At 39.8% G+C, this 26400-nt stretch overlaps 1 protein-coding gene across 5 annotated transcripts; it reads right to left on the bottom strand.

The window, feature by feature from the left end:
• Positions 1-143: 143 nt before the first annotated feature.
• Positions 144-25343, bottom strand: tcf3a (transcription factor 3a). 5 transcript variants are annotated; one of them, XM_085439231.1, is made up of 21 exons: positions 24782-25343; positions 21260-21359; positions 20782-20854; positions 14242-14315; positions 13646-13721; positions 12955-12995; positions 12699-12834; positions 12271-12320; positions 10828-10927; positions 10274-10410; positions 10001-10151; positions 9800-9858; positions 9594-9672; positions 6823-6899; positions 6547-6717; positions 6300-6411; positions 6027-6156; positions 5743-5811; positions 3994-4229; positions 3419-3565; positions 144-2608 (listed from the first exon to the last, which is right to left on the bottom strand). In XM_085439231.1, the coding sequence occupies exons 2-20, from the start codon at positions 21311-21313 to the stop codon at positions 3426-3428; spliced, it is 1965 nt and encodes a 654-aa protein (XP_085295357.1). In that variant the 5' UTR covers positions 21314-21359; positions 24782-25343; the 3' UTR covers positions 144-2608; positions 3419-3425. The 5 variants fall into 5 exon arrangements, with proteins under 5 accessions (XP_085295357.1, XP_085295352.1, XP_085295354.1 ...); XM_085439226.1 differs by lacking the exon at positions 5743-5811 and having other exon boundaries at positions 3994-4235; XM_085439228.1 differs by lacking the exon at positions 3994-4229 and having other exon boundaries at positions 5573-5811; positions 24782-25342.
• Positions 25344-26400: the final 1057 nt, after the last annotated feature.

Below are 26400 nucleotides of genomic sequence, written 5' to 3'. Positions count from 1 at the left end.
ATTTTTATAAAGATGTATAAAAATGCAGCAGATAATTTTTTTTTACATCTTTAAACATGGCTGGAAAACATTTGAGTAGATCAAACAGATCCTGATTCACCCAGGTAATGCAGTATATTCAAAAACCAAGACACTAAAAAGGGGAAGGTTTTGTTAATAAAAATGGCACATTTATTGCTACATTACTGTTATATACACAACAGTTCTCAATATCTACTTTATATATAAAAAAATAGGAAACTGGAGGCACTTTGAGGACATAGCCTACATAGATGTTGTCCTCAAACATGAGTGAAGACAGATCTATAGCAGGTCAGCTGTTGTGGTGGGCAGAAAGGGTCAGGTGCATGTGTTTGATACAGATTTACTGCATCTTTCATGTAAAGAAATCAAAGTGTTCAGTAGCAATAAACCACATCACAAACACACACACACACACACACACACACGTTATTGTGGAGGGAAAAAGACCAGAGTGAGTGGCAAAGAAAATGATATTTGGGGGCTTCTCCACAGGCCAACTTTGTGAAATAATGACAAATACTGTTACAAATCAGTATCAGCTTGCAATGATAAAGCTGATAAGGACATATCATACAGCTGTACATATGTATCAATGCACATGCCAGTTCAGAACAAAATCATAAGTAAAATTCTGAACACAAAAGACAAGAAGTACAGTTTTCAGCATCAAAGTTGTAGACCACATAAGTCATCTTACATCTCATGAGACATACACACACACACACACAGAAGCTGGTCACAGAGAGTGACTCTTCATTTAGGTGTTTGAGACACTGACCGGTTTTGCTGAAGTGCATATGCTTTTATACATCTCTATTATTTAAGGGGGGGAAAAAAGGTATAACCTACAAATCCTTAAATGCAACATTATCCACCGTGTAGCAGAGACATATTCAGGCACTGGTGAGAAACCAATATCAAAACTCCCATGGTAAGGAAAATGACCAGGGCCACCCTTTTTTATTTTTTTATGCTTCATATTAATATGAAACAGCAAATTTTGTTGCAGATTGTGCAGACCTCCGCTTCTGCACCTTCCTCAGAAACTAATCAACAGGCTCATCAAAGAGTCTGACATCAGGGGAAGCAGAAGAAGGGGGTAAGCTAAAGAAAAAACCCATTAAATTTCATTTTAAGAGAAACTGTCAAACAGCAGAACAATCAAACTACAAACGGCCTGACAGGTTTTTGTGTTCAAAGAGTTAAAAAAAATAAATAAATAAAAAATTAGAGTCACAACATGTGATGTTGCAGCCATTTCTAATCTTTTTTTTACCCCCCACATCTGGCACTAAAGCAAACACCTCACTTTGTTCCTGGAATCTAAACGGGGTCATCTTACACTCAAAACAATTTAAACAAACAAAAACATTTTAAATGATACAAACAAAACTCTTACAACTATCATACAGAGTAAAAAAACAACAATGACAAATCAGTTCTACAAAAGGAAGATCCTTATAACAGGCTCTGCAATTGTTCAGAAGGAGAGGGGGAAAAAACAAAACACCAAACACCGAGCAACCAAAACAAGTCAGTCAGTGGCAATAAATTCTCCAAAAGGTGGCAGTAACACTCATGATCCCTTTAAATACTCAGTTATTTCTGTCTTCTAGCAAAATGTAATATACCACAACACAAACTGTTCTGAGACTTGTGTTAAGTAAGGTTTACGTGCTGTAACAGCATCTTTATATACGATTGGATGCTGGCAGGCTGATGCGGCTGAAACTGAGAAGGATGCTCAAGTCCTCACGGGCGGACAGGGGTTGGCGTGTCGGTGTGCATGTTTGATTCAACAGCACTGTGGGTTCTGCACAGTCATGTGTTTGTCTCTTCTCGTCTTTCCATTCCACTTGCATGGCAGTGACAGTAACAGATGTGTAGGACTTTCAGGTCGGCTCCACACTTAAAGAGTAAACATGAACCCAGTGCGAGTGTGCGACGCCTTCTCAGCCGCTTTAATAAATGTAGGAAATACAGCCCGGATTACCAGCATGGCAAAAAGAGCAGTCAGCTTCCACTGGCAGGTGTAAGCTGCCTCTTCAATTCAGTCAAGAGAATATTTATTATTTTCATCAACACTATGCATAAAGCCCACTTCTGGTGTAATTAAACAGATAAATCCACCCTTTTTTCTTGTGAAGAATGTAAGACCTCCTTTTTTCTGATGGGAATGGCGATAATGATCCATCAATACAAATCCTAACTTTGCTCTCATGAGCAATTGATCCAAACGCTTCATTTGATCCAAACAAGTTTTGCTCCCAAAGCATAAAGAAATTTTTTAAATGTCTTACAAAACTACGATGATCATAAGAATGTCCTTATGTCCAGTTTCCACTCTCTTTAAACCAGTGCCCTCAGTTCAACGCGTTTCTGTGTGGAGATCAATAAATCTTTCTTCTTCGCTTTTTGTATCAGTGTGCTTGTTATTCTTGGATTCATCGTCAGGAATGTGGCCACCTGCTTCGTCAGTAATGAGGTGTGTGCGTGTGTTTTCCAACAGTCGATTAACACGCTGAGATCCATGACTATGAAATATTAAGGCTTCTTGTTCTTAGGGCTGTACAATCGACAGGAACTAGAAGGAAAAAGAAGAAAAAAAAATTGCTTCTTCTACAAATTGAAATAAGCACCGAAAACAAACAACACATAAGACGGAAGAACAAGATGTTCTCACTGTAGGTCAGGGGTGTCAAACATAAGGTTTGGGGGACAAAATGAGCCTGGTAAAGACTCCAAACTGGCCCACTGGATGGCTTTGGATATTTATAAAGAAAGCCATAGATGTTTGGACTTAAAAATGTATTTTTACAAGTTTTACATCTTTTCCTGTGGATAAAGACCTCCACCATGGCCATTCATACCATATCAAAGTAATTAAGTAACAGATACACAACTAAATAACAAAGAAGTTCCTTTTTTCCCCAATTCTGTGAATTTACAAAGATTCTGCTTTATATGTCTTGATGCATTCTCAATCATCCAGGAAAGTAAATCTCCAAAAGTTGAATCTGTTCATCTGGACGTAGCGTTTTCTTCTTCAGTCTCCTGAAGAAGTCACTTGGATGAGCGACCAAACGTTTCTCCCACAAAACGCTACGTCCAGATGAACAGATTCAACTTTTGGAGATTCTGTATTATAATTATAGGACACGTTAAGCAAGTGAGCCACACATTTCTACACATGTCCCTCTTATAATTTATGCCCAAACAGTCATGCTGACAGATTATTCTTATGTTAAGACATCTCAGGGATTGAATGTGTAGTTAAACTTCTTTCCACTAACAGAAAGTGGAGTTTTGTCGGTCCAGTCCACATCAAATAAGTCAGCTGTATGTGGGCCACAGTGTAAAATGAGTTTGACATCCACGTAGTCTGCAAACTCACCTAAGAGTTACATATGGCTCACAGAGTTGTGTCCATCTCCTCCTACAGCTGGGTGACCCCCACTAAGCTGCATCTGGGGGTCCACACAGGACACTTTCTCCTCCTCTCTCCTCTTGAGGCAGGCAGCCTTTGGGTTCAAATTACGCTCTTGAACAAAAATTTAAAAAAGATGTATTCATTAAAAACACACAAAACTGGACTTGTTAAGCTTAGAGAAATCCTTACAGATCATACACAGCAGAATTATGAACATACAAATGGTTTATTACAGAAGAGGGATATAAAAGAGAAAAGCAAGACGTGAGAATGGAAAGTATGGCAGAAGCTGCAGGTGTCTGGCAGAAAAGCAGGGATTTACTTCCTCAGATGCTCTCCCTTTCTCCCCCCCCACTTTAAAACAAAAACAAAAAACAACACGCATGCGATAAAGGCAAAGAGAAAACTGCAATTTACACTTTCAGCAGGAACAGAAGAGAATGTCTTTTGGGTGACTACCTAGCGACTGATGTCCAGCTATGTTTGAGAGATGGCTGGCTGCCTGTTGGAATCAGATTGTTCTGAATTGGCTGACCTACCTCGCACCTGCTTCTCCAGACCCAGTATGACCTGGACAGCCTGTTGCAGGATGACCAACTTGGTCTGGGCCTTGTCGCTCTGCAGGTGGACCTGACACATCCTGCCCAGCTCTCTGAAGGCTTCGTTTATGTCACGAACACGCACTCTCTCCCTAGCGTTGTTAGCAAGGCGGCGCTCACGCTCCCTCTGGTCCTTCTCCTCAGCAGTCAGGTTCTCATCGGTCACCGAGACAAGGCTGCAGCTGGGAGGACAGGTGGGGGGTTGGAAGGGCTGGTTAACAAACCCAAATCACAACCCTCACTGAACCTAGGCAAGGTGGTCTCACTAAAATTCCAGTTAGACTGCTTTTAAAAAAAATTAAAGCTAATTTCCTGTTACCAGGAAAAAATTGACCTTCGCACTGACTGCAAACTCCCACAAAGAGACCAATTAAACGTCCAATGAAGATCTCAGCGGAGCTGTACTGCAGGAGTGTGTGCGCATGGGCACATAAATCTGCTTGAGTTAAAATCACTTAAGTTTTTAGGTTGAAGACTCAACACTCAGGGGCTTCAAGCCCGAACTGGATCAAAATGCTACAGCTGACCAGCATCATTAGTTTTTAGGGTGTTTTTAGGGTACCTAATCACCAAAAAAAGCTTTCGGTCATTTGGGTCCAGGGTGGAAGTTGAGGGGATTATTGTGACTGTCCAGCAGAATGAGAGAAGTTATGGCAAGTGAGACAGAAAAGGAGAGAGAGGAAGCAACACCCTGTGCCGAAATGCATTACGCAGAAAGACACAGAAGAAACACACAATGAGATACACTGAAGGTGTCATGTTAAATACATCAGCAGCTGGAGATGTATTTATCGGAATGAGAGGAAGAATAGGTCGCGGTTGGCATCTGTAAAGAAAATAAAAGGGGATGGGAGAATGACTGGCGAAACGATTCCTTTTTATTTTAAACAGTAAAGCAAAGCTAGAGACTCAAATGCTTGAAAGAGCAACACACGCACAAAAACAGTGCTACAAAGGCGGGTTAATACACAGCACAGAGCCCTGCTTGCATGCTATAAAGGACACTGTGTGAGATTAAAGACATTAAAATGCTGAAATAACTTAATAGGTGAATAAAAGCATAATGAGACAATAGCAAAAAAACAAAAACAAAAAAAGAGCAGACAAAAGTTGTTAATGTTGTCCAAAAATGAAGCAGACAGACATGTAAGCACTTTCGCTGAAACAAGCAACTAGCTTTGAGGCTTTGCAGAACACACAGCAGTCCTGTGTGTATTACAGGAAAATTAAACTTTTACGATTTATTGGAGAATGGGCTTGTCTTAAAAACAACCAGACAGCTTGACTTACTACTCACATGTCCTTTCTTATTGGCTATTTTAGGAAATGGTGCATAAAGACTAACGTTTAAAACCAGTCGGTATGTTTAAGACTGTGGATGGAGTAACAACCATCCCAACAAGATGGCTTTAATATTAGAATAGTAGGACATGAAGCTGGAAAGTGAAGCCATATGGATGTTTTATTTTGTAAAGATGCCCTTCCCCTCCACTTCCTTCCTCCTTGGACACCCACTGACCTCGAACTTGCTGCTCCAGGTTGAGTATAATGTTAACAGCCTGTTGCAGTATGATCAGTTTGGTTTGTGGTTTCTCATTGTTCAGATGGAGCTGACACATGCGGCCCAGCTCCTTAAAAGCCTCGTTGATGTCCCGCACACGTAGCCGTTCGCGGGCGTTGTTTGCCAACCTCCGCACTTTCTCCCGCTCAGCCTTAATCTCCACTGGTAGATCTTCATCGTCATCCTCCTCATCCAGACTAGTGAGGAGTCATGGTAGAGGAGGAGGTAGGAAACAACAGTATGGGTACAGTTCACTTGTTGTACATCTGATATAAGACACCATCGCTAAAGCTAAAAAGCTTTACCAGTAAGTAACAACTAGACTGAGTCCCTGTCAAATTTACAATACAGACTAAGATTTAACAAACAGGATTACATGCATTAATAAAATAAGGTTTAAGACTCTGTGCACCTTGTTCGAGAGCGGTTCTTCATTTCTTTTTTCTCATCTTCCGACTTGTCTGTCATGGAGCAGTTCTCATCGTCGTCCTTCAGCTCTTGTTTGATACCAGCAGTGGGGCGATTTATGTTACCAGGTAGCCCTACACACAGTCCAGAAACAAAGGTTACTGAGGAACAATATTTTTATAAAACAATGAAAGAAACAATACACAGTCAAAAAGAGGTGTAGTATTAGAAGACATGCTGTACAAAACAGGAAGACACCATGAAAAGAAAGTCGCACCTGTAAAGCCTTCATGCTGAGAGAGTGGTGGCACAGATGCAGAGCCATGGTGCCCATGCAAAAGTCCCCCACTAGATGGCAGACTAGCAGAGTCCTCGTGGTGACCAGACACCTTGAAACAGAAATTAATCTTAATACTGGCATAACAGTAGCAAAAATGGGCATACCACTTTCGCTATGTACTTTGGAATTAAACTAAAATATTAAATTTCTTCAGCTTTTCTTTCACACTATTCATGAATCTCACCATTCCCTGCAGGCGACTGGGAAGTCCAGCTGCACTGCCAGCGGTAACCAACAAGCCTGGCGGTAACCCTAAGCCCGACTGCAGCAGGCCATGAATTTCAGCAAGCCCTGGCCCGCTGGCGTGACGCTGAAGAACATTGATGGCTTCATCCAGGTGGTCCCCCATTTTACTCTGCAACAGAGAAAGAAGAACAGTGGAATGATGAGGCAAGACGAGGCATAAAGGGTTGTACAACTCTAATCTCTAATAAAAATCAAGAGTGAAAAACCTACTCACCATAGACTGAATTCCCCCATCAAAGTTAGGTGAAGGTGTGGCCTGACCAGAAGATCGAGTCCACTGGGATGCAGAGCCTGAGAAACAAAGATCACAAGTTTATTCAGAAAAAAAAGCCCTACAATTTGTAGTTGTCAGCGGGAAGTTTTCTCTCTTATTATTGATGCACCTGGGGTACTTTAAAGTGAGTAACGAGTAACAGCCTCCATACAATGTTTAGCTACATGTTATGCTTGTCTTGCATAAAGGCCTATTAGGTTTACCTTTAGAGATATTCATATGTAGAGAAAACATTTTGCATCACTGTGCAAACAGTCGTGTCGTCATGCTAAAGTTTTATCCTGTCTTAGATGGTTATGTTCTCTTTTCTGTTAACATTAGGAAATATGTTCGTATACTCCTGAAAACAGGACAAAAAAAAAAAAGAAAAGAGAAAAAAGCAGTGACGCATTGAACACATTCCTTGTAGCTTTGGCCTTTCAGTCGAAGGTTAACGCTGATCTTTCCCGAGTTCAATGCGCAACAACGTTGAATGAGAGTAAAAAAATAAAAAATTAAAAAAATTAAAAATACCACCTTCAACTACAAGAACAGGAAGTCCTGATACGCCCCTACACAGCCCCGATTTCAACACCACTGAGCCAGTATGCGACTGAAGACGCAGCTTAAATCTGCAGTATAACTGTGGCAAGTTCGCAAGATGCTTCAACAACCTAGATGCAAAGCATCATATACAGAGATTTTTGCACAATACATACGTTTGATTTTGTTTAGCACGTGTTTAGTGACTCAAAGCTAAATTATCAAAGTCAACTTGTTTAGCATCTTCTTTACCTTCTCCAACTGTGTTTATCATCACGGTGAATGTCGTTAATCAGGCTTTTAAATATTCTAGTATTTGTTCTCCACAACGAGCCTTGACGCAGACATGCAGAAAGGAACAGACCCATAGGTCCAAAATTGAAGTTCTGTTAACGTCACTTTCATGTGACAGTGGCCAAGTGGAAATAACATGCATACTTAAGATTGCATTTCATATGTTAGGTTGTGTGCCACTTAAACTACTTTTGTTGTTAGATTTTTCATTTTTGCCCACTAAAGTTGTTTTGGGTTATTCCCAAGAGGAAATTTTTTACTTGTCTAATGTAAATGCAATTGTAACTCATTTGATGTTTACATTTTATTGCATTATACTCACATCTATACTGTAGAACCAATTTGCAAGTTACATAGTTTAATTTGACAACTAGTCCCAAAAAGCACTATTAGCTAAAACATTGATCCATAACATGAACTGCTACCCACTAGGAATGCAAAAGCCACCATCCCCACCTTTTTCCGCCTCCATAACGTCAGACTGCTGAACAAACAACAAGCACGATCTGAACTCACTGTTCAAACAGTTGTTAATTTTAACAACATGGCTCATGTGTAATATCGTCTCTTAAGTGTAATGGCCATTAACAGATCGCAGTTCACCATGGTTATTATTAGTCATTTAAGTGCAATGTATGTTTAAATGGCCAAAATTCAAAAAGAAATGCAGACATTTCTAGTGAATAAGGTAACACAGACTCACTGCCTTCACTGTAAGTGGACCAATCATGTTCATTGTCATGTGTGGCCAACCATCAACTGCTGAGAAACTGAGAAAAACCGGGCTGTAATTTTCTGAAACTCAACACGTGAAACTGCTGTAATGTGAAAGAGACATCAAGTAAATGTGAAGATATAGATACAATAGATATGGAATGATATTGAGTATAAACTTATTAAAATTTTCAAAGAAATTTCTCTGTCCAATATAATCTAATACGCATCACTTTTATTACTTTGTTTCTTAATTCAACAGAAGTGTTGATGAATTAGGTGGTGATGAGCTCATGCATGGACTGAACGCATATACAAATAAGGAAGCGACCCACCCTCTTTTTATTTTTACGGTATTTTCCCTTCCTCTCTCATAAGCTATATTTGGCTGGTGTATGTGTGTGAGAAAGATCAAGTGAAGGTTAAGCTGTGAATGGGGTAGTTATATCACCCCAGTTACAGTACGTCTAGAGAAAATATCCCTGTTTGTGGCAGAAACACCTGCATTTACAGCAAGGGTTTAAAAAAATATGAAAAAAGTAGTGTTAAGTGCTTGGTGAATAACTGAACCATTCCTTACTACCAACGTGCAGCCAAATCTGATGACCTAAATGTCAAGATAATCTTGGATGCCAAACTTATCTCAGTTCTATGTTTGTACAGTGCCAATGCAAGAAAAAGGCCTTCATGAACTCAATGACACATGGCAAAAGTTCATGAACTAAGATTACTCCCATCTATGTTTCTAACTTGAACTGGTAATCAACAGTACTCCACATTAAAAAGGTCCAGCAGGTCACAAGATATATCCAAGGTAGCTTTTTAGTTTTCCATGTAATGTAAGAAATGAGAAGTATTGGAATCTATTGATGGCACTGAAACAGTTCATGGCTTAACTTAACATAAGAAAGTTAACATCCCTTTTTACACAAAATTAAAGGCTTGAACAACATGCATTACTTCCATGTTAACCCAACAGATGGAGCTGCACTGTCACTTTAAACTGTTCATGCATCGCCATAGTGAAAACAACAGGTTTTTCAAAGTATGTATCATGGCCTTGCGGAGTAGCACAGGAAAGAACAAATACATGGTTTGAACAAACAAAGCTACAAAACAGCCAGCTGAGGCCCAGCTGACCTTGAGGCCTCAGGATTAAAGGACTACAGTCACTGACTTACCTGATAAAGCCTGAGGAGAGCCAGAGGGGGTTGAAGGGGACGGAGGGAAAGCGTTGCTGTTTGGGTCTGAAGGATAGATCTGGACACAGAATTTTTTTTATTTTTTTAATTTAATGAAATGCAATATAACAATTTATATGTATTATGAAACAGAGCAATCATGTTTAATATTTAAAACTATGTGATTATAATATATTGTTACTTACAGATGCCAAAGCTTTTCCAATCTCATCACCTGAACTTCCGGGTATCGCACCCCGATTTGCTAAATGGAGGGGGGGGGGGGGGGGGGGGGGAGGGGGCGGAGTAATAATCATCAATTAGGATAGCAGATAATTTAAATTAGGACAACACCAGCATTTTTCAAAAATAAAATAAAATAAAGGAGCACACATTAAAGGATTTACCCATAATGGTTTCGCTGCCAGTGATGGGGGGGGTGTGGCTGGGGACTCCAAAGCTGCTGGAGCCAGAGTGGAAGCCAGAAGGATGAGCCCCGCTCACTTCACTGGCATGCAGGGGGTAATTTTGAGGAGAGAGGGGCAGTGGCTGCCGTTTCTTGAAAGCAAACACACAAAACCATTTAAAAAGAAAAGCAGACAGAAGCTCCTAATGATGCATTTGTCTTAATGTGTGTTGTTGACCTCATCAACAAACCTAAGTGTGACTGCAGAGCTTACCAGTCTGTCTTGGGGGATGATGGCAGTAAAGGGACCATGCTGGCTCAGATGGGGGGAGTTGCCCAGCATGGCAGAATAACCAGGCTGAACCATCGACCCGGCAGAGCCCCATGGGTCGGAGGGCGGGTGGAGGCCTTCTGTCAGGGGACATCCAGCAGAGTGTGTGGGGGGGGGGGGGGGGGGGGGGGGGGGGGGGGGGAAGCAAGAAGGCCGAGAGAAAACCAGCCACAAGAGATAAAAGGACAATGAAGGCTACATATGAGACATGTCACATTACTGTGATCACTTCATTCAACCGTGATGCACCATTCAACACCCCGGCACCACAGCGTGTTTACTGGCATACAGTGACAGCATCTACAGACAACTAATTTCTGCTGTAAAAGCTATGAAGGAAAATAAAGGATATTTGTTTTCTACATAGGTGAGCGATTCACCTCTCAGTTCACAAAAACCTTATGAAAGTGTTTAAGTCAGGCTGAACTTTTCAACTCAACACAAAGAAAAAAAAAGGGGGGGGGGGGGGGATTTCAAAACATGTTGTTTCAACTGACCTTGCATGAAGAATGGTGGTGGGTAGACGTTTCCTGTCTTGGAGCCTGTGTAGCAAGCATTGTCTCTGTTAAAATCCTCCCCTGAGGCTGATGTATAAACCTACCAAAAAAAACAAAAACAAAACAAAAACAGCTCAGTCCTTGAATGCTCAGTGTGATAAGGCTAAGTAACTGCTAAATTATATGATGACTTGTTGCAAGCATGGCATGCAGTAACTTAATTTACATTTGTCTTAAAACACTTAAAACACACAAGTGGGTTTGCTCAAACTTCATCTGGAAAATTCTCTGAACATAATTCTGTAGATAAGCAAAACTATGTTCTTAAAAATAACTGCTTCTGGGGTATTTGAAACATCAAAACTAAAATAACATATGCAGTAGGTACCTGATTACAGCCCTTAAAAGTATGGGTTCAATCCAAGGTTAGAATCTATTATTTTCTATCTGGTTTTACTACTTAAATTGAATAAACAGAGGATTACAACATTTTTACAGGCATGAGCACAGAGCGGTAGTGTGTACTGAATGAATCATGCCAGCACTTTTATGGGCCCTGTCCACCATTTTTACATATTAACCTGTTAAACAGAAACATGCTGAGAATAGTTTACAGACAGGATGGGACGATGTGACCATATAATGGAAGCTTTAGCTGGATTTGGTACGTTTATGATGGCACCTAAACTTTCTCAATCAAGGCCATTCTTTGTAAATTCAAGTATCAAACTGTGTCTGAAAGTCTCAAATCCAAATGGACTGAAGTTTTCTTCTATAATTTGATTACACAGAGAAAAGGGAGAGAAAAAAGTGGGGAGAGGAGAAGAGGGAACGGAGAGATGCACTCCTAATTACTGAACCATCTGCCGTATCCTGGATGGCGGCCAACTTCTCTGGCAGCTGGGATAGAGGGAAGGGGGAGGGAGGGAGGGAGAAAGAAAGGGGAGGGCTGTTGTTTGCGGGTGATGGCGGTGGAGGGGGAAGGAGAGAGAGAGCTGGCGTGGGGTGGGGTGGAGGGTAGAGAAAATGAGGAAATAGGGTGCCCAGAGAGGGAGAGTGGGAGGGAAAAAAATGAGGAGTAAGAAGCATCAAACCCCAGTATGAATTCTCTTCTGTGATCTAACGAGTATACTTGGCAGCGGGAAAGAAATGTGGTCATAAAGTAAAGGGCCTACAAATACAACACACTATAAATACATACTGCAAATGAGGGACTGGGTGAATGAGTGGCTTTTTCCCGATTCCTTTTTTACTTGGTGGTGCAGATGCGCAGCTGTAAGAGCTGGAAGTCCTGTACTGCAGCTTTTACACTGCTCTGCAAGCCAAGGAGCGGCTTCAGATGCCAAATGGAATGTGAAAAAGGGCGTAAAGCATTAAAACCTGGGCTCGCATGGAGTGAATGCAAGATACAGTATGGGGCTGAAGTATGGATGAAGTACTCACAGAGGAGGGCAGGCCAGGGGGCACCTTCCTGATCTTTTTTGCCTGCGATTCTGTGGGGAGGCAGACAGGAGGGGAAATCATATCAGCCAGCTTACACAAAAAGACCTTATTGTACCAGTAACTATACAATCAAAGATTCTTCCTGCCGAATTGATCCATCAATCTGCATTTGTTACTGCTCATTAATGTCTAATCTAAAGATAATGAAGGTGATGTTATTGACCAATTTTCTTCCCTGGGAGCTCAGGATTTTCATTTTCTCTCACTAAGAAGAAGTGAGATTTTTCAGACACTTTTTAAAAACCTCAACAGGAGAAGTGATTGTACACACAACCTTAAAATAGATCAGAACAAGACGATAAATGTGACAGAAGATTCGGTTTCTAAGTGTTCAACACCCTGCCTGAAATAATAATTTGCACCCTTACCTATGGGGTCCTGTGAGGGTCTCCTGCGAGGGTTGCTCCCTGTATAGGAGGGATAAAACTGAGAGTTTGGCTTTGTGCCAGATGGAGAGAGGGCATCAGGACTGGGTATGGGTATCTCACTGGTCATGAAGCCCGGCTACAGAGTGCAAAATATGAGACGTAAATTAAAAAGAAAGTAAGAAAACTGACCAAGAGTCAAAATTTGTGAAAAGAAGCTTCAGCGAATGGGGATGAAGCACCATTCAAATTTATTTACCTGCATTCCAAGTGACGAGTATGGTCCTTGTTCTGCCTTCCCTGTTGAGGGGAAATTACATGAAATCAGGTTAAGGTTCTAAAAATGTAGAGGGTATTTTTATGTTAAATTACAAACTGTCTATCCCCTTTTCTCTATTTGGGTACCTCCCATTATGTGAGTATATATGAAGACTTGCGGTATTTATGGCCGCGGACAGCAAAAAGAAAAAAGACAAATTGGCCCATTATAAATGCTTCTGGGGCAATTGTGCTCACAAACACCCCCCTCCTTTGCCAGTTAACAGAGGGGAGCTATAGGCCAATGTAATCCCAAGGGACAGCCTTGTTTGTGCATGGGTGCCCTTTACACTCCGCACCCCTCCCACACTGAACACACAAACTGCACACAAACAAACCCTTCCTCCACATCCTCCCCACTACCCTACTCACACTTCATCCATTAAAAACCTTTTGCCTTAAACTGATATGTTAGTGTCCAACCTAAGAATAGCTGCTCTGTCCCCCAAACAACTCCTCATTCTGATTCAGTCACACTACCCATTCATATAGACTTGTGTTTTTCAGTCAGTGTTCTTCCATAATTAAGTACGATTATAATCTTCATCAACATTTGCCTCACACTTCCCCGACTCTCTTTGGTTTGTAAAATGGACAATGTGCCTTATTCAGTTTAGTTAACAAGTCCTTACCAACGATCCCTGATTCAAATATGGGAGCAGAAGCCATGGCCTCTTGTTCACTGTAAAGGCCTTCTTCTCCATAACCCTGAGGGAAAGAAAACAAAAGGTATTAGGAATAGAAACACAAATAAATAAAGACCAAAGCTACCATGTAAGAAAATAAACTCCTGCAGATAAAAGTAGAGTATTCTGCGAAAGTATTTCAAGCTCCCAGCTCATGGGCCTAAGAAAGACCCCTTGCTGGGCCTAAAGATTTGAGAATTTTTGTTTATTTTTTCAATCTCAGATAAAAGCTGATGCAGCTTATGAGTCTACTGCTACCCTCAAGCTTAACAACTTCAATGCTAGAAACCCTGAATACAGTTCTACAGCACTGTAGAGCACTCCAGTACTGTTGTACTGACCTTTTATAAGGTGTGAAAAAAAGTCATAAAAAGCTTCAGAATTAATATGCAACACCATGCTGGACTTTACAGATCAGTTCTGACATCGTTTAAATTAAATTAATTTAGGCTGTTCACATTATTGAGAATGGCAGGAACCTGGGCTGTAACATTAAGGGTTTTTTTTTTTTTCTTAATGCAATAAGTGAAAATGAGCCATACCCTTCCCTGGTTGAAAGATGGACTGTTTTGTTCCCCTGTTCCCCAGGGACTGGACCCATTCCTCTCATCTATACCTGCAAGACAAAGCACTGGGTTAGCCATTAGCCACTAAATTCTTGTCACAGGTTTACAGTGTCACTTTGCAAAGAAATGTCTAACTTGGCGAACTTGCTTTGATACAAGTTTTTCAGGCAGCTCGAAGTAACCTCCACCGAGGAGCTTCACTTCGCAGCTCACACAGAGACAGCATAGTGACAGTGCTGTCACATAGCGTGGATATGAGCTGTAGGAAGTTTGAATAATTAACACCCAGTGTGAGGCTCCCAGAATCATCCTCAACATTCTTCATTCTCCCACTCCACTCTTTTACATTTTCCATGGCAACAGTCATTCATAGCTCATCTATTCTCACACACTTGGCCTACACCTTCGTCTTAACACAGACTCAAGGTCTCAATCTCGCACAAATTGCACAAGTCATCCCTGGCCGGAGCGCCTCAGCGTTCAAAGAGGTGAATGTGTTTGAAAGGGGTGATTTTAAGGATTGGTGAAGCAGAAATTCCTGCCTGTCCCCTTGCTCTCAATCTCCTCTCGTACCGCAACACGGCATCTCTGGGGGGGAAGCTGAAGCTTAATTGCGTACTGATTTGCATAATTGTGCATATTAATGAAGCACAGGTCTATGAATATTCATATTTTTGTTTTGTTGTCTAATTAAAAAGTGGAGGGGGGGAGAGGGGGGCTAGAATCATGACAGGATCAGCAGTACGGCAGAGTGATGGGTCCACTTTGCCGAGAGCTGCTAGATTGCTGTGACAACTGTGATCTATATAAACAGCAGCAGCAGAATAGGAGATGAAGGAGAAAATGTCTTGTCCCCTCTCTATGGCTGGCTGTCACTCTTCATGTCAATCAAAGATGATAAAGAAAATGTGTAAAATAATTACTATTGCTGTAAATCATCAGTGCCCACAATAGAGAGAAGAAAAGGCTTCAATTCAGTGTTTTCTATTTTACACTGTTATGGATAACAAGTGCATTTCTGAAAATATTTTTAAAAAATGAAATAAATACACCAACTATTTAAAGAATCAAATTTCCACTTCACGGATTTAGCATATTAGAATGAAATGTGGGTTTACAGAGCAGTGGAGTATTTCAGCTGCTTTATTTGACCGATCGACATGAATACTGCACATTCAGAATCACGCACCATAACACAACTATCTCGCTAATTAGCAGGACATTAATATGTGGCACCTTCTCTTCTTCGACAGGAATAGAAATAGCAACGTAGAAGATAGAGAAACCTGATTTGTAATGGTAAATCTACAATCTTTTTTTTTTTAAATCGATGGTATTATTTACCAAGTGGTCTGTTTTTCCACACCGCCGCATTGCTTTAACAAAAAACAAAAAAACAAAACTACTTTAATGTGTTGTCCATGCTTTCCTACTCTTACTAATTTAGGCAAAAGAGTGATTGATAGTGACACAATTTAAATAAAATTCACTGGACCCACTGTGTAACTCAGAGGTTCAGCTTATTTTGTTAACCCAAAAACTGCTTGGCAGACAAAGAACAGCTGCGAACTGATTTTGAAAACAGATTTCCTGGACTGTGAATATACTCAGCCACTTATTCAGCTATTTGTGCAAGTTGACATTTTACATTTGCTTTGTCAAATTGTATTTCATCAACTGTGTTTTAATTAAGCTACATGGTTATAAGTTGTGTTTAACTTTTAGCTGCTGTAATGAACTCTCTCATATCGTTATGTTCTTTTTAATTTGTTTACACTTTCATCAAACTTTGATATCCAATTTAACTCGATGTATATTTCATGTTTTTGTTATTGTTAAGGCTCTAATCAACCCCACCGCGTTGTGACGGGTGAGGTTAATTAGTGCTGTGCTTTTGAAAGTATTCATTTACACTGTCACTGTTGCCATGTTTGTCCATAAATGCTGCAACTAAACAGGAGGCAACGCTCATTTCACACTCTCTCTATGTAACGTACATACTAATATTTCTACACATCTCTGCAGCAAAAACAAAACAAAACCCCACAAACATTTAGGATCATGTGACCATATGTTCAACAAAATCCATGTGGAGAACCTGTGATTTAGACTGTGCTAGAAGACCTTCTAGCAAGAAAACTAAAACCTCTCATGGGGTCTGATTTGCAGAAACATCTAGAAATCCTGTCATTTTAGAAGACCTGTATAAGGTAGCTGTCCTTCTTCAAGGCACTTACTGGGATTAACTCATGTTGTAATTGATGGTAAAAGCAAATTTAACAGCAAGAGTCAAAAGTAAAAAAAAAAAAAAAAAATCAATGAAAAAAATCAATTAATAAATTAAAACTTATATAAATGCACCTTTTTTATTAGAAAAGAAAAGAAGAAGAAGAAATGTTACCTTTTCAAAACAGCTTGATTTTTGTTCTTGCTACGCTGCTGCTTCCCAATGGTTTTCTCCAACCTCAGCATATTATGCAAAACACACACCTGTCCTGATTTTTGCCACTATATAGTAAGTAAAAGGTTTGTGACCTGATATTTACAGGGCATTACATAATTTAATTATGTAAGTTAATATAACTTACTAAAAACCAGAATCAGTCCCACAATTAAACATTTTAGAAAAGTTATTTAAAAAGTAATCAAATCTGTTGCACTGCTTTGATGAAGTAATTAAAATAGTGACATTACTTATTAGATCGTTATAACAGAACCTACCCTTTCTGAACTACTACCATTTCAAAAGAATCTTACTATCAATGCAATAAAAATGAATGAAATTAATCTGATTCAGAAAAACTGTGATGTCTGGTCATTTTCTCAAAAGTATATCATCTTGTTTTCATGCAGGATTCTTGTGTCATTTCATATGGACAGATAAATATGTGTACTTACTCTATATTTAAAGGAATTCAACAGTCATAACCCTGTTTAAATCTGTCAAAACCACAGAATGTGACCCTCTCTCTGACAAAAGCACATACTGGATGTATTTCTATTCTCCTCCTCACTACCTCCAACAGGGCCTTCATGTTTCTGACAAATCATTTTTTTGTAATGTGTTACTCATCTACATCCTCCTTTTCGGAAATTATGCTCATCCAGCTCTATAGGAAAATTTAGAGTGCTTTAACAGATAAAAATGATCAAACTGCCAACACTGCAAGAAACCTCATCATACATAAACATCCACAGGATTTTGAGCAATTGTGTGGCTACGAATTAAATAAAAAAAAAATTTAAAAAAGGACAAAATTATATAGCTCTCTACAGACCACATTTCCGCTAACGCCATTTGAAGTGCTACACTCGTGAGAAAATAATGAGTAGCGCGCTATTCAGACAAATTACCACAACTGGAAAGAGAAAACGAAGAGAAGGGTGAGTAACATCAGACAAAGTCTCTGGAGAACCCCAATGCACTTCTCCTCCCAGCATGCAACGCCCCTTTAAGCATGGCTAGTCTATAATTACACAGGAAGAAAGACACTGGAAACAGACAGCCAGCCTGAGTCATAGGCTTCATGAGCAAAACCCAGGCACATACATTGACCAAACTTGCAGACATGTCTTCGTTTTTACAGGAACACTGCCCCAGGCACCTATAACTGAGTGCGCCATTTGTCTACACAACTTCTTCCTTCCCTCTGCAAAGTGAGTCACACAGACACAAAGCATGATGTCAGATAAATCTCAAGAGAGTGAACACTGTTAATGAAATACTGAACAATGTACAATAGCAAAGCTCTGACTGTTTTTAAGCTGTGAGTTACCGACAACCTCTCAAACACAACACAATCCACCCTATCCTACTACCATATAGTGCTTTTACATTAAAACTTTACATTAAACCAGGACCTGAAACCAGGTGATGTTTTGGGGTTTTTTAAACAATTTTAACAGCAATATGTGCCAGGGATTAAAATGTTAAAGATCAAATCTGCTTCCCACCCTGTGGCACCTGGAACAGCCTCCAAGTTGGTTAAGTGGGTAAGAAAATGTACTGGCAGATGGATGGATTTAACTTGTGACTTTCAGTATCTGAGAATCACGAACACGTTTGAAAAATGAAACATTTCATGCAAATTTTTTTTTACCTCCTTCTCTTCTGCATTTCTCTCCAAAGTTTAAAAATATATTTTAGGATTCTCAGTTTCCAGCAACCAAAAAAATGAAAGTACACTGAGAAAAAAAACGAGTGAAAGGTAAGCTGGGTTGCAAAAGAAATCATATTTAGTTGTACTGTTAGGTTTTAAACAGCACTACTACTAATGATACTGCTTATTGGCCGAGTGTTTTAACAGTACCTTTTTTGTTTTGGAGTTTTATTTTCTTATCTCAACTGTACAAATCATGGATCTTATCACTGAATCTGCTTAAGCTCTAAGTGCTCTGAAAACGAAACCGTGACTATCAGAATGACAAGTGATGACATGATTATATCAGACCGAATTCAGAAACACCCAATCAGCTGCCTGCTGTTAATCATTAAACCATGAAACCAAACACTACATGCATGGGTCACTGAGAGATGAACAAAGAGCCAGGCAGATGAAAACCATGCATTCCTCATGTGATGCATTTAGACCATGTTTCCATAGACTGTTCATGTCCCCCACTGAACGTGGTACTTGCTGAACTTGTGTGTTTGGTACCCAGTGCTGCCACTGCTCTTTGCGCAGAACAGCTTTCTTCTGAATTAGGAATAGCATATGACATGATTTCTCCAGTACAGAAAAGAAAACTGACATTTGTCAGTATTAAGGTCTTAATTGTTTAGCACTGCTGCCTGTTTACTACTAGGTTTCGGTACCCATCCCTAATCCCCAAAAGTCAGAAAACAGTACAATTTAGTACTACATTAAAAAAAAGAAAGAAAACAATGTAGGAAACAAAGCTTTCATTCTAAAAATGAAATGCAAGGATCTTTTAACACACTGAGATACACAAACAACAACAAAGAATGTGTCTCATTTCCTGATTAGAGAAAACAATCAATCTGCGCAACAGTATTTTGGCCTGTTGCAGAAACATGGTCGGTTTAGTATAGGTCTCTGTGGCTAGGCTGATGGTGGCAGACCTCGTAACATCACTGACATGACACGACTTCAGGAAGTCATTTCCTCGTACAAAGAAGAAGAAAAAAAATAATAAAAACACACACACACACACACACACACACACACACACACCTTCTCCAGAAGTCACACTTCTCTTAGACTGACAAGATTTGATCAAATTTTTAAGCTTTCAAAGGTGTACTTTTAAACTTTGGAACAATGTTTCCCTCTTTCTTCTAAATTTGATGCCACACTAAGCTAACTACCTAACATTTTCTAATTCAAAGAACAGTATAGATCATACATGATTTAACAGCAGAAAGAACATAACACTGTGCCCCAAATATACATCAGTAACCCTTTGATAGCGTCTCACAAGTTCAACCAGTGTAAGCAAAGGATATTGAGTTAACCCTGTTTGTCATGCCAAGAATCACTATGATCAACTTGAAATCTTGTCTTTAAATTGCTAAAGTTTGTCACCTTGCTGTATCTGCTTTTAAGCCAACACTGATGTGCAACCTTGTAGATACGCTGGTTTTGCTAGGCTTTTAAGAGTGAAGCAAAGCAAAAGTAAAAACAAACTAATGTCAGGGTGTAATGAAAATGAATCCAGTTATATCTCCTCTTTAGTTCTGGCCCACAAGTTAACAACTGCCTTAGCTCCATCTATGACACTGATTGTTTGCCCACTCATACTGAATGACAACTGCTGTTCCTTATCAATCAACTTGATGAAGTATAACCCAGGCAGGCCTACTGTAGGAAATACACATACAGATAAATGTTCAAAGCAATGTCATAGGCATCTCTGAGGCTCTTTTTTTACACTGCAAGCAACACATGCGCCTTAATGTTGACTGCAAGTGTCCGCCTGGTGGGGTTGCTGATTGGGACAGATAATAGATCTAAGTGAAAATGTGGAGAAAAAAAGTAGGGTGCAAGATTGTAGGACAAGGGAATACACTTTTTCACAGAGTAAGCACAGGAGATTAATTGGGCTGCTTCCACCACCCCCACCCTCTGCCTTTGCCCTTACGTGATTGAATGGCAACAGCTGAGAAGGTGAGGATGAGGAAGTGTAAGGAAGATGATGCTTGTTCTGCATAATGTAAAATAAGATGACAATTGTTCCTGAAGTTCTCTCAAAAAGTCTGATCGAAAAACCGTTTATAAGAAGCAAAGGTGAGAAGGAACTGTCTCCTATTCTATTTTAATTCAAAACACAAAGAGTGTGCGAAGGTCAGATACTGAAACTGGAAAAAGCCCCTCACTGGTTCAGATAATAACAAAAAAAACCCCAATATTTCTCACTACCTTTAGCTGAGAGAAAAGATGAGAAGGGTATCGGTTGTTCAGTATTGGCATTTATATCATTATGTCTTTAAAGGAAATTTGACCTGAAACATAAGGCTCAGAGATAAAACAAATGTCTAAAAGATTTCTTTCTTACCTGAACCTCCAAATTTAGGGCTGTTGAGAGTTGTTGGCCGGTTTTTGCCATTTGAAACTGGAAGCTCAAACATCTGAAAGAGAGGAACGACACTGTAAACAAACCACTGGATTTCAGTGTAAGACTTTCCCTCCTCATTTGTGGGAAGGATAGTTAGGTAATAATTTATACTACCCTATCCTTTATCTTATCCTGTTTAACCAGCAGGTATGACAGGCATAAAGCAATCTCCACAATGCAGCTTTGCCTGACTAACACCACAAATTAAACAGACAACAAGAGTCTCATATAAAACCTTCTCATGTACCCGCTGCAGTCCTTCAATTCCTGCTCAAACATGAATGCCATACATACTTCAATCTACTTGACAAGTGTTCAAAATCTGTTATGAAAGTTAAAATCTGCCATCTGTGAGAATATGATGAATTGTATGAGATGCTCACTCAACAAGTTCAAGCAATCTCTGGAGAAATCTTACCGCGGTAAAATCCAGCAAGTCGCTGAGCTCCTTGTCTGTTTCCACTGCAGCCATTCTCTGCTGCTGCTCTTCACTTGGGCTTTTCAGTCTCAGCAAGCGACTACAAGCAAAGGTAAGGAGCGTGTAAGTTTATTTTGCCTCTTTGTTAGATGGTTAACTGTTCTGACAACTGGTGCCTTCTGCAATATATCTAATCCAAAAATGGAGGCGAAATGGTCAAATTATAAAAACGTTACTTATATGAATATAGTAACCAGACAAACATATTTACTGCTTATTACACTCAGCTCAGATTTCCAGGAAATTTGATCATTTAGCTCGTTCACCTGTATAAATACGGTGTCATTTTCACCGTGCCATTCATCACTCCTAATGGTAAGGATGACATGTTATTCCCCAATTAAAAAGCTGAGACATACAGACACAAAAAAAAATTTTAGGATTTTAAATAAAATGTAATCTCAATCAGCAGAAATGATGTGTGTGTGTGTGTGTGTGTGTGTGTGTGTGTGTGTGTGTGTGTGTGTGTGTGTGTGTGTGTGTGTGTGTGTGTGTGTGTGTGTAAAAATGGCTGAGGCTGATCAAAACCTCTTTTTCTCTCTCTAAAAAAATAAAATAACATTACAAAAATTCAGATATATGGATCTGCACTACAATGTCCATATGAAATAGATTTCTCACACTGTAGTAATGCAGGCATCGTAAAAGCACCGAGGGAAGTCAATTAAACAGCATAGTGCAACGGTAGATATACATAAGCTGCAAATTCCTCTGCTCTATATTTTTACCATTCAAATGCCATAAAGCAGGCGAGATACTGACCAAGTTATGAAAATCTTAACTTGGTAGGCCACATCTAACATGAGTGACCATGGTTGGCCACAGGCCACACTGCACTTGTTGTCAGTCAGGCACTAAACTCAAACTCCTCCCTCCAACCTCAAAACCCAACATGTTTTAAGTTTTGTTTTCACTAAAATTTACAAAGTGGTAACACACTATTTTGGAGTCCTAAACAGTACCAGCCTATATCAAAGCAAATGCAGTCTGAGTGGGGAAAACACCTTGAGAAGACTCATTTCTACACACTGTGGACAAAGTCACAAACAAAAAGAAGAAAGAAAAATAGAAGAAGAAGAAATGCCACCTGGAGGAAATCACATCTTGATTTTGCGTCAGAGATGTCGATTAAATTCAGAGTCGACTCAGAGATCATTAGCGGTAAGCAAAAGTAAAGTATGGCTACAACAAACACAAATAACCAGCCTTTAGCAATCTTTAAAAACGATTGGCGGCAATATGACTGACATAAAGACATTTTCAAGTTTTAAAACTTGCCACTTTAAAATATTTTGTACCAACGTACCCATTTGTACCTAAAAGCAACCTGAAGATATTTTGTAAAATTAAAAGAGCAGGTAATTAATTTATTAGACCCAGCAACAGTAGAATTTTGGGTCCTTATTTGCCAACACTAATAACAGGTTATGTGAAAAGTACATACTGCAAACAGAACACTGAAATATCTGCACAGTGTAATACTGAATAAACTTCAGGAATTTTCAAATGACAACCACTGGGAGGCTGTCCTTATGTCTACAATCTACTGGGAGTGTTACATGTCAGGGTTTTTCCTGGTTTAAAATGGGCCGTGGGGGGTGACTAGGCACATAATCGCCAATGGTGTTCATCTAAAGTTGATACCACCTTACTTAACAGAAAATGCATTTTTCTGTTGTTTTTCCTTCCCCTGGATTATAAAAAATAAACCTAATTTTTTTTAAGTTATTAAAATTAAAAATACATATCTATATTTTAATCACAGTACTGATGATTTTCCTTCAGAGAGATGCCCAGACCTCCTTGGTGTGCCTCAAAATGTTTTTCGTTTCTTTTATTTAGCAATAAACCTGTATGTTTTGGTTATTTTCATAGTGCACTGAGTGAAGACAGCAACAGGATAAGTAAATACTAAAATTAGCAACAAAAAACAACAACAACAACAACAACAATAAGGCTAGGGTGGGATGTACACTTGCCGGCCTTTAATATAATTTGTAATATATTTTTCATTATGATTGATCTTTTTTCAAAAAAAACCCAACAAAAACATTTCAATGCCACGACTGAAGATTGGCTTTTATTCTAAACACTATACACCAGAAAGGGGGAAAGCCAGTTAATTTTAGTTATGCATGGCAACTACAACTGCACTGCCCAACCCATTAAAATATCAGTAATTTGAATACCACTGTCATATCCATTACAGCAGACTTGGAAATACTGCGAGTTACCCTAGTACTTTGTCAACAATAGATATTAACAATAAAGCCAATAAAACCTACTTTACCCCGAAGTCAAGACGCGCACACTAAATCTAACAATGGTGAAAGGCCGGATAAATACTGACACAACAGCATTATGACTTACCAGTAGGGAGAAACTGATGGTTCAGGAACAATGCGTTGACAGTATATAATCTAGCATTTTCTCTCAGTGAGCTGAGGTCAAAATGGGGGATAAGTGCTCAGCCCCTCCTAACAAATGGAAGTTGCATACGCTTGTCTTGAGCACCCCCACCTTTGGCCTGCCCATTTAGGTGTCAAGAAAAAAAGTTTTACGGCAGAAATAGCAATGCAAGTGGTGAAACCTGGCTTCACAAGAGAGCCATCGGCGGCTCATCGCTCGGTTAAAAATCCTGCGGGCCGTTTAAAAGGACTTAAAAACCTGTTGCCTGCCCTGACGTCGAGCAGCAGAATGAGACACTGATGCACACAAAGACTCGCCCCCCCCTCTTTCATAAAGTTTCAGATGAATGGTAGAAACTTAAATAACACAATAAGTAATGTAAAAACGCTATAAAATAATATCGGGGGGTTAAAAAATAAGTGGGGAAGAGAAACTAAAGCGTTTGGCGACCTTATCGCTGCTTCTTTGCTGTGGTTAACGGTTGAGAGGCTGAAGGGGGGATGAATAATACCCAAGTAATACTTTTTTTTTTTTTACTGGGGTATTTTTACATACGTAATTTTGTGGTTTATAAACGTGCCCCTGGATAAATTAATAAAACTTAAAATAAATGTATAAAATTCATTTCACTAAGCGCTGGAAATGTTTAGCATTTCCCACAAGTAGAGAAAAGCAGCCAACACCGCCTGTCTGCGTTAACGCTTCACGGCGAATGTTCGCGTCCATAAACACCTCACACTACCAGTACAGACAACAAAATCCCGGAGGAGCTCACTCAGTCTGGTCATATGCTAATGTGCGTTAACGTTATAGCTCGTTGAAGTGAACAAAGAAGTCTTTTTCAGCCCACACAAGCCCCTGGCACTTACTAATAACAGTGCAAGTTCGCTCGGGCCGAAAAAAACAAGGACCCCGCTTTTCCCGGCTGTGGCACTCACAGCACAACTTCAACGATGCGCTAAAAACTTGGTTATTACTCCGCTAACAACGTGAGGAACCACTTCTGTTTGAAATGCATTTGCTTGTTATGAATGTATATTAGCACGCATTTACCTGAATTTAACAATGTGACATCCAACACAGAGAAATTAGCGGCTGGAGTACAAAAAGAGGAGGAAAAAAAAAACAAAGTTAGGGATAGGATCCTTTCCCCGTGGTCCGGACTGTGGCTTGATGAAGATGAGGAAAGAGAATATGAAGCGCTCCTCTGTCGCCTCGACTCGCTGTCTTTTTTGTCACGAAGCTGAACACAAGTGTGTCCCACGAACCATAACTCTTGTGTTACTCGGTTTCTTCAGTGTTAAAGAAACTGTAACCATTTCATTTTCCAAGTAGACATTTTAACACCCTCCACATTGTCGGTTCCAATGGAATATCACTCCGCAGCGCAGCCTGCGGGAGGACACTGACGCTATAACATCAGCGGTGTCCGATTTCAGCTAAAAAGGGAAAAAAAATCGAGCCAAGCACGCTTCAGTAGCGTTGTTGTGTACTGATGCAGCGTTGGTTGTACACACCGCAAAATGTCACCTTTTCGTAGCTGCGAACGAAACAGAAAAGGATCTGAGTACCAATTTGGAGGGGGTCTATGTGTACTGGCGGATGGGGACAGCGGAAAGCCTAACAGACTAGACGAGCAGAAGATGGAACGATAATATCGGGGGGAGGACCAATAGGATGCGAGGAAATTTTGATTGGCATGTGGGCCGTCCAAATATGTTTCAATATCGACTTCAGGGGCTGTCTCATTTTGCCTATGGGCTTCCCTGCATTTTAATTTTGTTCTCAAATAGCGCCCGAGCTACGAAAAATGATCCCAAGTGTCAAACAGTTGAGGGAGTCCATCCTCTCTAAAGGTAAACATGGGTGAGAATATAATAAAGTTTGTCTTAATTGGCCATGCTGTTTGAATTCGTGGCCTAAGACGCTAAACTGCGGGGTGACCTTTCCATTAATTAATTGCACTTATCACATATGTGTGAAAATATTAAATATAAAATAGCATTGTCAACGTCAGTTTGGGTAAAGGTGTTATAGCGCAGGAAGTGAGAAAAAGCACGTGCATATGTACAGTAATCTGTATACAGATTACCTTATGATACCTATGAGAATATTGAAATTTTTTTAAGGTACGATAGTTTTACTTAATTTTCAGTGATATATAAAAAAAACAAACTAACTAAAATGTTCCTGCATGTCGAGTTCAGAAGTTGCAGGGGAAAAGGAATGGCATGGCTACTTCCTTTTGTCAAACAGAAATTACAAGTTGATAGCATGGGCCAGTGTCTAACTCACTAAAATAGCCTGGCTGGTGTTTTTCATCAGTTGTACCTTGGTGGGTATGTAAACACAACTTGTTTTGCGACTTTCTAGAGAAAACCTCAACCGGTTTGAGGGGGAAATTAAAAAAAAAAAACCCAAGAAACATCTGTGCTGGCCTTTACGAGAAAACTCATCCATCCACTTTGTGGTCTCTCTCTCTCTCACACACACACACACACACACACACACACACACACACACCATGCCCTGCACGCATGCAACTCAAGCACACACCTGTATGTGATTATCCATGGGACTGGTTATGTTGCTGTCTTTTAAATACACAGTCAAGGCAACATGAGGTTTTCAGTAGACCTAATATTTCTTTTCAGTGTTGCAAAAAATCCCCC

The sequence above is a fragment of the Copadichromis virginalis genome, linkage group LG18 (genome assembly GCF_057382275.1).
Source record: "Copadichromis virginalis isolate Kocher_CV1m ecotype Utaka linkage group LG18, C_Virginalis_male_GT1.1, whole genome shotgun sequence".
Classification (NCBI taxonomy): domain Eukaryota; kingdom Metazoa; phylum Chordata; class Actinopteri; order Cichliformes; family Cichlidae; genus Copadichromis; species Copadichromis virginalis.
The sequence above is the reverse complement of the archived record's forward strand: the minus strand, read 5'-3'. Positions and strand labels throughout refer to the sequence as shown.